Source organism: Perissodus microlepis, chromosome 5 (genome assembly GCF_051167445.1).
Source record: "Perissodus microlepis isolate ML-2025 ecotype Zambia chromosome 5, ASM5116744v1, whole genome shotgun sequence".
In the NCBI taxonomy this organism is placed as follows: domain Eukaryota; kingdom Metazoa; phylum Chordata; class Actinopteri; order Cichliformes; family Cichlidae; genus Perissodus; species Perissodus microlepis.
In genome coordinates, this window is record NC_140465.1 from 21771972 (window position 1) to 21785411 (window position 13440).

Genomic DNA, 13440 nt, shown 5'->3' on the forward strand with positions numbered 1-13440 from the left:
GCGCTGAACGCTGACAGGAGGAATGCACCTTGAATGACATATGCAGTTATGGAAAGTGCAGGTTCCACTTTTCCAGTTTTGCCTACCTGGTGAACCCGGGCTCTCATGAGAGCGTTAGTACAGGGAGTGCAGAATTATTAGGCAAATGAGTATTTTGTCCACATCATCCTCTTCATGCATGTTGTCTTACTCCAAGCTGTATAAGCTCGAAAGCCTACTACCAATTAAGCATATTAGGTGATGTGCATCTCTGTAATGAGAAGGGGTGTGGTCTAATGACATCAACACCCTATATCAGGTGTGCATAATTATTAGGCAACGTCCTTTCCTTTGGCAAAATGGGTCAAAAGAAGGACTTGACAGGCTCAGAAAAGTCAAAAATAGTGAGATATCTTGCAGAGGGATGCAGCAATCTCAAAATTGCAAAGCTTCTGAAGCGTGATCATCGAACAATCAAGCGTTTCATTCAAAATAGTCAACAGGGTCGCAAGAAGCGTGTGGAAAAACCAAGGCGCAAAATAACTGCCCATGAACTGAGAAAAGTCAAGCGTGCAGCTGCCAAGATGCCACTTGCCACCAGTTTGGCCATATTTCAGAGCTGCAACATCACTGGAGTGCCCAAAAGCACAAGGTGTGCAATACTCAGAGACATGGCCAAGGTAAGAAAGGCTGAAAGACGACCACCACTGAACAAGACACACAAGCTGAAACGTCAAGGCTGGGCCAAGAAATATCTCAAGACTGATTTTTCTAAGGTTTTATGGACTGATGAAATGAGAGTGAGTCTTGATGGGCCAGATGGATGGGCCCGTGGCTGGATTGGTAAAGGGCAGAGAGCTCCAGTCCGACTCAGACGCCAGCAAGGTGGAGGTGGAGTACTGGTTTGGGCTGGTATCATCAAAGATGAGCTTGTGGGGCCTTTTCGGGTTGAGGATGGAGTCAAGCTCAACTCCCAGTCCTACTGCCAGTTTCTGGAAGACACCTTCTTCAAGCAGTGGTACAGGAAGAAGTCTGCATCCTTCAAGAAAAACATGATTTTCATGCAGGACAATGCTCCATCACACACGTCCAAGTACTCCACAGCGTGGCTGGCAAGAAAGGGTATAAAAGAAGAAAAACTAATGACATGGCCACCTTGTTCACCTGATCTGGACCCCATTGAGAACCTGTGGTCCATCATCAAATGTGAGATTTACAAGGAGAGAAAACAGTACACCTCTCTGAACAGTGTCTGGGAGGCTGTGGTTGCTGCTGCACGCAATGTTGATGGTGAACAGATCAAAACACTGACAGAATCCATGGATGGCAGGCTTTTGAGTGTCCTTGCAAAGAAAGGTGGCTATATTGGTCGCTGATTTGTTTTTGTTTTGTTTTTGAATGTCAGAAATGTATATTTGTGAATGTGGAAATGTTATATTGGTTTCACTGGTAAAAATAAATAATTGAAATGGGTATATATTTGTTTTTTGTTAAGTTGCCTAATAATTATGCACAGTAATAGTCACCTGCACACACAGATATCCCCCTAAAATAGCTAAAACTAAAAACAAACTAAAAACTACTTCCAAAAACATTCAGCTTTGATATTAATGAGTTTTTTGGGTTCATTGAGAACATGGTTGTTGTTCAATAATAAAATTATTCCTCAAAAATACAACTTGCCTAATAATTCTGCACTCCCTGTATTGTTTCTACCTGCACAAAAGACCCACAGTTGCATCGCTGCCGTTGAGCTGAAAGTGAATGAAGTTGAAAGGAATCAGATCCAATCACGCTGTTTTCAGGATGAGTCCACAAAGACTCCACATGCCACCTGAAACCGAATGACTCAGGGATGATTACATCATTTTCTCTGGGCCCCGTCTTCTGAAAGAAAGGGAAAAAGTAACTCATTAACAGAAGACACAGTGTCACCTAGTGGCTCTGTGGTGTAATTACAAAGCTTTGTCTTTGTCTACTGTTTGTCTACTGTCCAGTTTTCTGTTGTTGATGGACACATATGTGCTGCTCAGTGTCTCAATGTGTTTGCTTGTGTTTTGAAGCTATGAAAGCTGACCGTAAGCGGCTGAAGGTGGAGAAAGCAGACTTGGCGAATCAGATGCAGCAGCTGTACACAACACTGGAGAGCAGAGAGGAGCAGCTGCGAGAGTTCATACGCAACTACGACCAGCATCGAAAGGTAACGCTGTCAGGTTTTGTCTCTGTCTCTGTGTGCCTGCATTCCTATCCCAACTGTCAGTATATATTTTTAAAAAATAATAATAATAATCCAACCCACACGTGAGAGGTATTTTGAATTATGGCTACCTTACATTTTGTTTTCTACCAAAATAAAAACGAGAAGTTTTTCAACTCTAAAAAGTTTAACCAGTCTGATAAGCACTTCACTTCAAATCTATTTTATATTTAAAACTAGTGAAAAGGGCGGTTTTTCATTTGTCCAGCTGTACAGAGATTTTTAAACCGTTTTAACAGTTAGTGTTTTTACAGTTCTACCCATTTATAGACTGTACATGAAAGATGGATGTAGCCACGGTGACGTCATGGTTTGTGTATTGCCATTTTGGTACTTTGGGTATGTCTTAGTAATTAGCAGTGTTTTCACACCTAGAGTCATTTTATTGTGGTCCCATCAGCAGATAGGTTTGAAACTTTGTAACTTTCCCTGTGGTTTGGTTTCATTTCACACAGAGAAAAATCCAAGTGAACCACAATGTGTCATTACAAACCATGTAAGAACATTCAGTCTGCTTATAGACCAGATGTGTCTGGGGCATGAGCAGCAAGTGTAAATACAGGAAGGTGTTGCATTCTGGACTATTTGAGAGCATGGAGAATTTATAATCTTTTCATGCCTCTTTGCCAACCCTTACTGACTTGTGCGCATATAGTATAGTTCCGTTTAAACAGACTAAACATCGCAGGTGTGGAAACACCTTCGGATATTAATTAGCACTGTTGACAGGCTTAACTGTTTCTCTACGATGTAACAGTAATAACTGCTTCATAAAAACATAGACGCTAGCATAAAACATGAATAAAGCCTTCAAAATGTCTATAAAGCCACACAACCACATAACAGTCTGTCTTGCTTATCACTTTGTCTTAGTTGCAACGTACCGTAACTGGAATTACTAAAAAACCAGTCGCCGTCATGCAGCCACCCTTTTCAAAACCATACAGCAACACACGGTGTGTGCTGCTTCACTCAATTTTTTTTTCGGATCATTCAATGTGACTTTGATGTGAAATCACGATAACTGTATGTGTGCGATTTCTGCAGGAGAGTGAGGATGCAGTGAAAGCCCTGGCAAAGGAGAAGGACGTGCTGGAGAGGGAGAAGTGGGACCTGAGGAGGCAGACCAAAGAATCCACAGAGCAGGCCAACGTCTTGCGTTCTCAGCTGGATATGAAGGAGAACAGGATTAAAGAACTGGAGGCCGAGCTCACAATGGTGAGTCGGACGGAGTCACAACTTTGCTAAAGTTATTAAACCGCAGCGGAGTCACCTCAACTCTTAGCTGGTAAACGTGGCACAAATGCAAAGAAGGTCACATGTTCATATCAGTTCAGACGCATGCAATATGCCACTTCCTCAGTCTGGAGCAAAGCTTAATGCTTTGAGAGAAAGAAATTCATGCCTTATCTCTGTGCTGCTGTGTCAGTCCCTCATAGGTACACTTGTCAGTCTGTGTGTCATTAATCTCTCTCCTCCCTCAGCAAGTCAAAGCCACCCACAGATCCTCACATCACGCTCCATCACAGATCACATTTGTTGGCACTTCAGTGCCAGAGCTGCATCACTGTCAAACAGCCCAGCCACACAATATCATTGTCTCCTTCTTTTCTTTAAAATGTTGTTGCTTTCTCTGCCGCTAAACTCAACTTTCTCCAGTCTGTCCTCTCTCAGAGGCTTTCAGTAAAAAAATATATAAATAAAGTCCTATGGAAAGTGATGAATACATTCGGTTTATAACACTGGCTATTTTCTAACTTCAGCATATCTCAGGAATAGACCATCCTGTTGCACTTTCTAATGTTTAAAACCCACAATACTTGAAGGATCAGTCACAACGTAGCACTGATCATCATGTCACAGTGCAGCGCTCTGCTGGAACCCCTCAGCTCCCGCCATTCCCATGGATGTTTCTTTGACAGGTAACACCCAGTTACACAGTGCTGCAGAATAAATGCATGCTCCCTGATGGCAGCGGCCTCCACCATCAGGGTTATGCACCCGGCCACACCCATAAAACGACAGAACTAGGAATGGCAAGAGGAATGTAACAAGGAGCAACAAAAGCTAACAGATAACAATCCGATTGAGCATGCAGAAGGATGTGTCACAACAAGCCCGATCATCGGAGGCCCCACCCTGAAACCCACAATACTTGAAGGATCCTCTGCCACTCACGAGGTCCCATGTCGTTTCCCGGAGAGGCAAAATATTAGGCAGATGTTTTCAGAGTTTCATTAAAAAAAACAGCTGGTACTCAGTTGGTCGTGTGAGATTAATTCTGATGATTTCCAACTTAAAAAAGTGGGCTTCTTAATGACTCTGTGTCCAGTGTCACAGCCAGTGGAATAAACTATAGCCTGTCTAATCTTATATCGTGTATACTGATCCTTGTAATTATAGTTAGTCCTGTAATGTTAACATCTTTGTCCCTGTTCACTCTCATGCTAATTTTCTGTTATTTATTTATTTATTTTTCTTCTTAGGCAAAGCAGTCTCTGGCCACACTGACTAAAGACGTACCAAAACGCCACTCAGTGGCTATGCCAACAGAACCGGTGGTGAACGGCAGTCAGGAGTGGGTGATGCACGCCGACCTTCCACTCACGGCCGCCATCCGCCAGAGCCAACAGACCCTCTACCACGGACACACCACAGACAGACAGGGTAGGTTTTCTTTTCCTCCTTGCCTCGCGGCCTCTTTGCTACTTGGTGTTGCTTTTACTAACACAGGGTTTTTTCAAGGAGGTTTCTCATACTAACTGTGGGAATCTGCAATATCGGTGTGTTTGTGTGTTTGTGTGACGCCTCAGCTGTGGTCAGGATCAGCCCCTGCCACTCACGTCAGCCTTCCGTGATCTCTGAAGCCTCTGCGGCTGATGGAGACCGCTCGTCAACGCCAAGTGACATCAACTCACCTCGTCACCGGACCCACTCCCTCTGCAATGTAAGAGCTGCCTGGCCCCCTCGACCAAGTAATCACACCTCCGCAATCTTCTGTTAGTGCCTCGCTCCACTCTGCCTTCTCTTGTCTGTTCCTCTGTACTGTCAGCTTCATGGGCTCTGCTTGCCTGCTCAGTGCCGGTGTTGGAGTTCTTTTGTTTTTTCATAAGCAACAGTTTGGCATTGCACTAGCTTGGCACTGTGTATTTCATGCCTAATCTTTCAATATGAGTAAGTATGAAGCAAAAGTCAGCAACTGGTTAGCTTAGCTATACAGGTAGACTGGAAACGGGTAGCAGTGGCGCATTAAAAGCTTCAATTAACACGTATTACCTTATTTGTTAAACAAACATGCACATAAAACCAGGTCAAAATTTTTTTTCTAGTTAAGCAAGCTATAACTTTATTCCTTTTTAAATATTTATACATGCTAATGTGCATGTTTTCTTTTTTGGGCTTTTTAAAAACCCTTAAAATCTTAGCCTTATTCAAATAGACTGCATAATAAGAGAGCCCATTTAAAAAATGTTCTTGTGGTTAAAATTGCTCTATGTGAAGTGGTAAGTTGATCCAGCTGATAATGTAAGTTACTCTATCTGGTGAAAAAGGTTATTAACTACTGTATTAACTATATTTTAAATATCATTTTTGATCATTAATCCCTCCATTCTGATAGCTTTACAGTTATTTTGGTGCAATAATGATGATTAATAATTAATTAATAATTTTTACAACTAATTTGCTTGCAGTCGTGAAAAAGAGAGAATGCGTTTTAAGAAGAAGTTTCAAGTTCAATAGCAATTGTTGCTTTACGCTCAAACATTTTAGCAAATAAACATAACAAACACCAATGTGTCACAAAGTGTTGTGAATATTTGTGTAACCACAAACTTTGTAGCCAGTGACACAAATGTATATACAGAAAATGTTGTTCAAAATGGACAAAACAAGAATGATGCTATTACATCATCAAAATAGCTACATGCATCTCAATATGAAATATAATTTTATTCTTAAGACGAGTAGAAACCTGAACCTATAAAACCAAAAATGTTGGGCCGAACCTCTTTATCTTTGAATTCTGTTTTCAGTCCCATTCAGGCTTGTTAATATAAAAGCATGACATCATTGTAACAAGTCAACTGGTTAAATGTCCTCCCTGCTAGATATATAACAATCAACTGTAAGTAATATTGTAGACTGGTGTGGCAAACTGGTAACTTGGCCTCAAAGTGACAGATCATGTAAACTTAAATAATGGGTGCATAAAAGTCCCCAGCGTTCCTCCTCTGGAGCATAAAAACTGTGCACCGGGAGCTTCGAGGCTACGGTTTTCATGGTTGAGCAGCTCCTGTAAGTGTAATATGCAGGTAGCCTGGTAGTCTTGTTCATATAGTGTATTTAACATCAAGTTAAATGAAGAAGTCTCTGGTTGAATTCACTCACTTTTTACAGCCAGATCCAAAGAAGTAAACGATAAACAACTTTTGACATAAGGCTAATTTTACGCATAACGCTGTAAAAAATAGTTGATCCTTCAAATGCAAGATAAAAATTTAAAATGCAACGTAAATTCAGGCTGAAATGACAAATGACAAAAAGCTTTGGTATTTGTCTGGATCCAGTTGGTTACATCTCTCTCTCTCTCCTTACTCGTCATGAAAGTTTATAAAAATGTGAAACTACAGTGTGGCTTTAAGGCAGCTGATTAACGCAGCTTTCCTATCTCCTCTGCTCAGTCTATGGAGGACCTTGAGGACCAGAAGCGGAAGAAGAAGAAGGAAAAGATGACACTGGGATCCCTATCAAGGGTGTTCGCTCGGGGCAAGCAGCGCAAGTCACTGGATCCTGGCTTGTTTGATGGTACAGCCACCCCTGATTATTACATAGAGGAGGATGCCGACTGGTGATGCTGAGTGTGTGAGTGCATGTGTGTGTTGAGTTTTTGTAGATATCCTCTTGGCTTTAACTGTGAGTGAAGACTGTCTGTGGATTTATCTGGAGGCGAAGGATTTTGAATTTTAAAGAAAAGCCCTTAAAGTCACTGCTATCACCATAAATGTACAGTATATTGCCCTAAAATTGTATGTTTGTAAATTAGATATATATTTATAGTTGTACATGTATGCATATGTACATATGTTTACACACACGCATGCGCACACACACACAGACACACACACACACACACACATATACATATATATATATGTATATATATGTATATATATGTATATATATATATATATATATATATATGTATATATATATATATATATATATATATATATATATGGGTTACTCTTTCTTTCATGTAGACATATTTATGCTGTATTATTATTATTATTATTATTATTATAATTGTCTTAATGTTTTATGCTTTTTTTTATATAACTGGAGACTTGAAGTACTGCTGTTCATATGTAAATAGGAGCTATTGTGAAACTAGTGTTTTACTGTAAATGCTATTTGTTTTTTGTTACTTTTACAGTTGCTTTTTTCATACTTTGCAACATTTATTTCCATATTATTCACAGTCTTGCAGGCCCAAATCTTACTATGAAAGGATAGAAATGATAAATTACTAGACTTTTGGTTTCCTGTTGGTTTGAAAACACTAGTTGAGAGGTAATTCTGTTACAGGATTGTCATCACGTTCCTATAAATGCTGGCTCACAATGATTTATTTACAGCACTGTGGGCACCAGGGAAGTTTTTTTGCAGATATTTTGTAATCTAGTAATCATTTTAATAATGCTCTCGTACTGGCCATTGAGGGTTTCTAGAGTCAGTCTTCTGTAGAAGTTGTAGATGTGAGCAGGCGTATTCAGACGCACCTCTCTCACCTGCTGTCAAAACCATGTGCAAGTGCCAAAGTTTAAAGACTCAGTCACTCCATCACTGTTAGCACTAGCCTCGTAACATTGTTTATGTCTGACTCATTTTTTACAGAGAGCTATCTAACATGTGCCTATACGAGATGAACGAATGTGCATTAAACACGTGCATGATCCCTCTGTGTTGCTTTGGTTAGACATCCATTCATTGCCAACCAAATTAATAATCTCTGCAATCCTGTGTTGCTCCTTTGTAGCCCTACCCATTTTTACCAGGTTATCTTTTCCTTGCATTTTGAATGCATGATCCTCCCCTTATTTTGCTGTTTTTTGTTTTTTATATTTGTATAGAATCCCTCCTCATTTTATAATTTTCCTTTTTTCCTTTCCTTTTTTTGCAAATGTGGCTCTAACAAATCTGTTAAATGTTTGTAATTTAGAAAATGTTGCATAAAAGATTAAATCTATTGAAGTATTTTATTTAAAAGAAATGAGACAAACAAGAAGTGACTTCAAATATTTATCTGCTGCAGCTGTCGCAGCCAGATGTCGAGGAGGTTTTAGCATTTTCAAAGTGAATTATAATTGAAATGAAATCTTATTTTAAAAATAAAACCACTAACTGAATAAATCCAATGTGGCAGTTTTCTATTTCGTGAGTAATGTTGGGTTGGTTTTTTGGGTTTTTTTGTTTGTTTCTTTTGTCCCAGTCTAACGTGTGTGTCTCCCTCTCCTCCTGCCATTTCTAATGGCAACTCTCTCCTGCCAGTGAGTAACTCCTCATCTGTGATTACCAGCTGTCTGTTTCTTACACTCTGGGGATTATTCATATTACGTATCATGTCCATTGAAGAGTACCAGTTTGTGTCGTTTGTTTTTTGAAAACTCTTTTGAAAGATGGTGGGATTTGCATGCAGCCTTTTTTTCAGCATGTTGAGACGAATCAGTTCATCCTGGATTCGTTGGTTCGGTATGAATCAGTGTTTCCTGTTTTGTTTTGTTTTGTTTTTTTAGATGAGGGGCTGATGGGCAGAAGCATGATGTTTTATGAATAATCCCTTTGTCTCTAATACATGATCCTAATGGTCTTAAGTCTCCTCATATGCAGTTACTAGTGTTGTAACGTCTTTTACTAAGCAGTAGTTTTAGAACTGACCACCACACTGTCACAGAAGAACCAAAAGACGTCTGTATTCCTGAATTCAACTACTGTTTTCTATTTAGACGCATTTAAATGTGCAGTCCTATCTACTTAAAAAAACAAACAAAAAAAAACAAAGCACAGTTCATTCAAAGATACTGGCCGTCTCCAGTAAGATAATCTGGCGCCATCTAGTGGTTATATAACAATTTTTTTTTCTCACGTGAATGAATTGATCTTGGTGTGCAGATTTCTCCTCGATATACAGAAAAAACTGTAGTGTACTATCCCAAATGTAGTTTAGTATGGTTCCACTTCAAGGTAGACGCAATACTTTTTGTTCTGCTCCCTTCTGATTGTCTCCAGATGTGTAATCTGATTTGATTTTCATATCCAACTGACCCTGAAATTCTCCTGTATGCCACACCGTAACTTCTCCTGACCAATCCAGACTCTGATAGCCTCACACAGCAAAGCCTGTCTGATGGAGAGGAGCAGCTGGACCGCCTCCAGCAGGCGGAGCTGACTCGAAACACATGCATGTCACTGTGGAGGGCAGGTGCAGTCCAGGCCTGGCTGGAGGTTGTCATGGGAATGCCCATGTACATCCGAGCCTGCTCTGAAAACGTCAAAAGTGGGAAGGTATGATTTGGTACATGTTGCTTTTTGCTGTTTGTTTACCTGTGTGTGATGTTGTTTGATGTTAGCAGATGGACATGTTGAGGTGTTGTGTTTGTTTGATAGAGAGCTATATTTCTGCTCTTTAGGTGCTTCTAGGCCTGACGGATGATGATTTAGAGCTGGGCCTGGGTATCAGTAATCCAATTCATCGCAGGAAAATAAGATTGGCTATTGAGGATTACAGGAGAGCTGAAGGGGACCAAGGGTGAGTAACAGCCAAATAAAACTGCAGAATAACTAATGTCATGTTTTGGGGGGTTAAAAAAAACATGACCTCAAAATCTTCATTTTCTCTGTGCATACTTTTCTTTAAAAATATACAGACAGGGATAAAAATGAACGTTTTGAGTTAAATATGTGCCACTGAAGCAGACATTTCTGGCTCAGAGTATGAGAGACGACTCCATCCATTTTCTACCACTTATCCAATTCAGGCTGGAGCATGTCCCAGCTGTCACTGAGCATGAGGCGAGGTACACCCTGAGCAGGTTGCTAATCTGGTGGACTGCTTACACAGAGAGACATTCACACCTATGGCCAATCTAGAATTCCAATTAATCTAACATGCATGTCTTTGGGAGGAAGCTGTAGTATACAGAGTTAACACACGCAGGTGCAGGGAGATCATGCGAGCTCCACAAAGAGAGGTCTCAGCTGGCCTTTCATTTTGAACCCAGCAGCTCCTTGCTGTGTCTGCCAAGAGAAAGCTTGTGTGATAAGAAGCCTTTAAAGCTATGTATTGTAAAAATATATATATTTTATATATTTTAAATAACGGATATCAACACGAAACTTTCCAAGTCACTTTTATTTAGATGGGTTTTCTGAAATTTTAAGTTTAATATGCATGGGTATTATATCAAAGGATATTCAGTAATATGTATATATGCACTTCAGACACAGAGAAGTAAAATAAACACCTAAATGTGTATTTTAGGACGCTTTTCTGTACTTGTTTTACTTGCTTAGTCTGATAAATGCTCCCAAATAAAGGCAGGAATATAAGTAGCAAATTTTCCACCTTAATGGTTTTTCTTTATTTTTACTATTTTCTACATTGTAGATACATGTTCAAGACATCAAATATATGAAGCAGGATTAATGGAATTATGTAGCAAAGAAAAAATAATGAATAACTATAAATATGTTTTATATTTTAGATTCCTCAAAGTAGCCATCCTTTGCTTTGCTGACAGCACTCCAAACCCTTGGCCTTCTCTCAATGGGCTCCATGATGTAGTCACCTGAAATGGTTTTCACTTCACAGGTGTGCCCTGTCAGGGCTCATTTGTGGACTTTCTTGCCTTCTTAATGGGGTTGGGGCCATCAGTTATGTTGTGCAGAAGTCAGGTTCGTACACAGATGACAGCCCTATTTGACAACTGTTACAATTCATATTATGTCAAGAACCAATCAGCTAAGTAAAGAGAAACGACAGTCCATCATTACTGGGGTCAGTAATGATGGACTGGGGATTGGAGTCATTACAGGACAATGACCCCAAACACACCTCCAGGTTGTGTGAGGGCTATTTGACCAAGAAGGAGAGTGATGGAGTGCTGCGCCAGATGGCCTGGCCTCCACAAACCTAAACGCAGTCGAGGTGGTTTGGGATGAGATAGATCGCAGAGTGATGGCAAAAGTGCTCAGCATCTCTGGGAACTCCTTCAAGACTGTTGTAAAACCATTTCAGGTGACAAACCTCATGAAGCTCATTGAAAGAATGCCAAGAATGTGCACAGCTTTAATCAAAGCAAAGGGTGGATAGTTTGAAGAATCTGAAATGTTAAACATGTTTTGAGTTATTTCACACTTTTTATGCCTTCAATGAGAATCCACAATGTAAATAGTCATGAAAATAGATACTATTTAGTGTGACTGGTAGTGTGTATATGTATATATAGATATAATGCATTTGAGTAAAACAACATAAGGAGTGCATGAAATATGATGTATTTAAAATAAATGTTATTGTTTGATATTGCTGATCACAGATTATCAAAAGCATCTGAGATGGACCATCACTGGGTTGCAACATCATGGCTGAGTGATGTCGGACTGCCTCAGTACTCCCAGACCTTTCAGTCTCACTTGGTGGACGGACGAGTGCTTAACTCTTTGAACCGCAGAGACCTGGAGAGATTTCTCAACATCAGTGACCAGTTCCATCAGACCAGTCTACTTCTGGGAATCCAGCTGCTGCAGATGCTCAGCTTTGATAAAGAGGTCAGACTATATGATAACAGATTCATGACTGGAGTTATTCAGCAATCTTTCTTCGATCACTGCATGACTTTCACTCAGCTACAGTGACAAAACTACATGCTTATCTGCGGTAGCTGGAGTCACACAGTAGCTTGTAATGCTCCATTATCTCATTGGCCTCTGCCACATTAGTGCTTGCACTGCTATCTTTGTGTGGTGTTGTTAAAGGCCCTGCAGGCACGGCGGACAAAATGCGAGCACCAAAACCGGGATCCCATTGTTTGGACATGTCACAGAGTGATGAAGTGGATCAGAGACATCGACCTCAAGGTGGGTGGGGCGGTCAGTGATGGCATTCCCCTCTGCGCTGGAGATTTCTTTGCCAGACTGGAACCAGATACCACAAAGTATGGGTTTTTAAGAATCCCTCAAAAATAATGATAGCTTTGTTTCTTTGAAGCCTCAAACCACTGAAAGAATACAGAAGAATAACAGTAGTGTACACTCAGTAATGGGGAATAGACCACACAGCGTGAGGGTTTTTTTTTAGTTCTGCAATATACCGACATACTTATTTTGGGCAACATGTGGTGAACACTTATTATGACCCACAAAGACAAACCAAAACTGTTTTTAAAAGCTTTTTTGTTGTGTACTTGTAATTACTACCAAATTAAACGTTAAGACCAGGGAGCGATTTCTGCAAGGTTAGTTATTTTTCAGCTAACACTCACTGATGAGCACACTGAGCAAACTGCATCATCTTAATCCAACGCTTCTCTCTTGCGTTGCTCAGGAGTTTGCAGACAATCTTCAGGGTAAAGGGATTCATGGTGCAGTGATGGCTTTGGATCAGTCTTTCGACACAGATGCCATGGCCAAAGCCCTGGGCATCCCCAGCAACAAACACATGCTTCATCGGCACCTGTATGAAGAGATGAAGTCACTCGCTGTCCCTCTCAGGTAGATTAAAAGTCCTACTTGCATACCTTCATATTCTATCCTGTAAATACATTTGTATGTATATATTCTTGGATGCAATCACAAACAACAACGTCTTGTAACACCTTATGTTTATAGTAATACCGAGCAGGACACTGAGGTGATTGGTTGTTCCTCTCCTGTCGCTGTTAACCGTTTTGCTGATGAGAGGATGTCTATAAGAAGATCCGGAAAGGTATTAGAAAAACTTTATAAAGACTGAAATGTGCAGTGCTGTGCAGATCCTTTTTGATATGTCACATGTTTAGATATATACTAAGTATGTGAGTACACTAGAATAAGAAAAGAAGAATCAGTAGTTGGCTACTAAAGTCTTGTGGTCAGATTCAAACTGAGGATTCTGATATAAGACCATCATAAACACTAATTACTTTTTAGCTGATAATGTTTTATAA

The 13440-nt window shown here is 40.2% G+C and overlaps 1 protein-coding gene across 6 annotated transcripts in view; it reads left to right on the forward strand.

The window, feature by feature from the left end:
• kaznb (kazrin, periplakin interacting protein b) overlaps positions 1-13440 on the forward strand; it is a 151335-nt gene that overhangs the window by 132922 nt on the left and 4973 nt on the right. For 4 of the 6 annotated variants that reach the window (XM_084928763.1, XM_084928764.1, XM_084928765.1 and 1 more), the window contains 11 exons: positions 2043-2179; positions 3284-3454; positions 4723-4903; positions 5050-5183; positions 6919-7042; positions 9609-9799; positions 9925-10043; positions 11833-12064; positions 12272-12373; positions 12840-13006; positions 13124-13220. In XM_084928763.1, the coding sequence (XP_084784889.1) occupies positions 2043-2179; positions 3284-3454; positions 4723-4903; positions 5050-5183; positions 6919-7042; positions 9609-9799; positions 9925-10043; positions 11833-12064; positions 12272-12373; positions 12840-13006; positions 13124-13220 (1655 nt within the window). Of the gene's footprint in view, positions 1-2042; positions 2180-3283; positions 3455-4722; positions 4904-5049; positions 5212-6918; positions 7043-9608; positions 9800-9924; positions 10044-11832; positions 12065-12271; positions 12374-12839; positions 13007-13123; positions 13221-13440 lie in introns of those variants that run through there. The other 2 variants (XM_084928768.1, XM_084928767.1) reach the window with 2 other exon arrangements.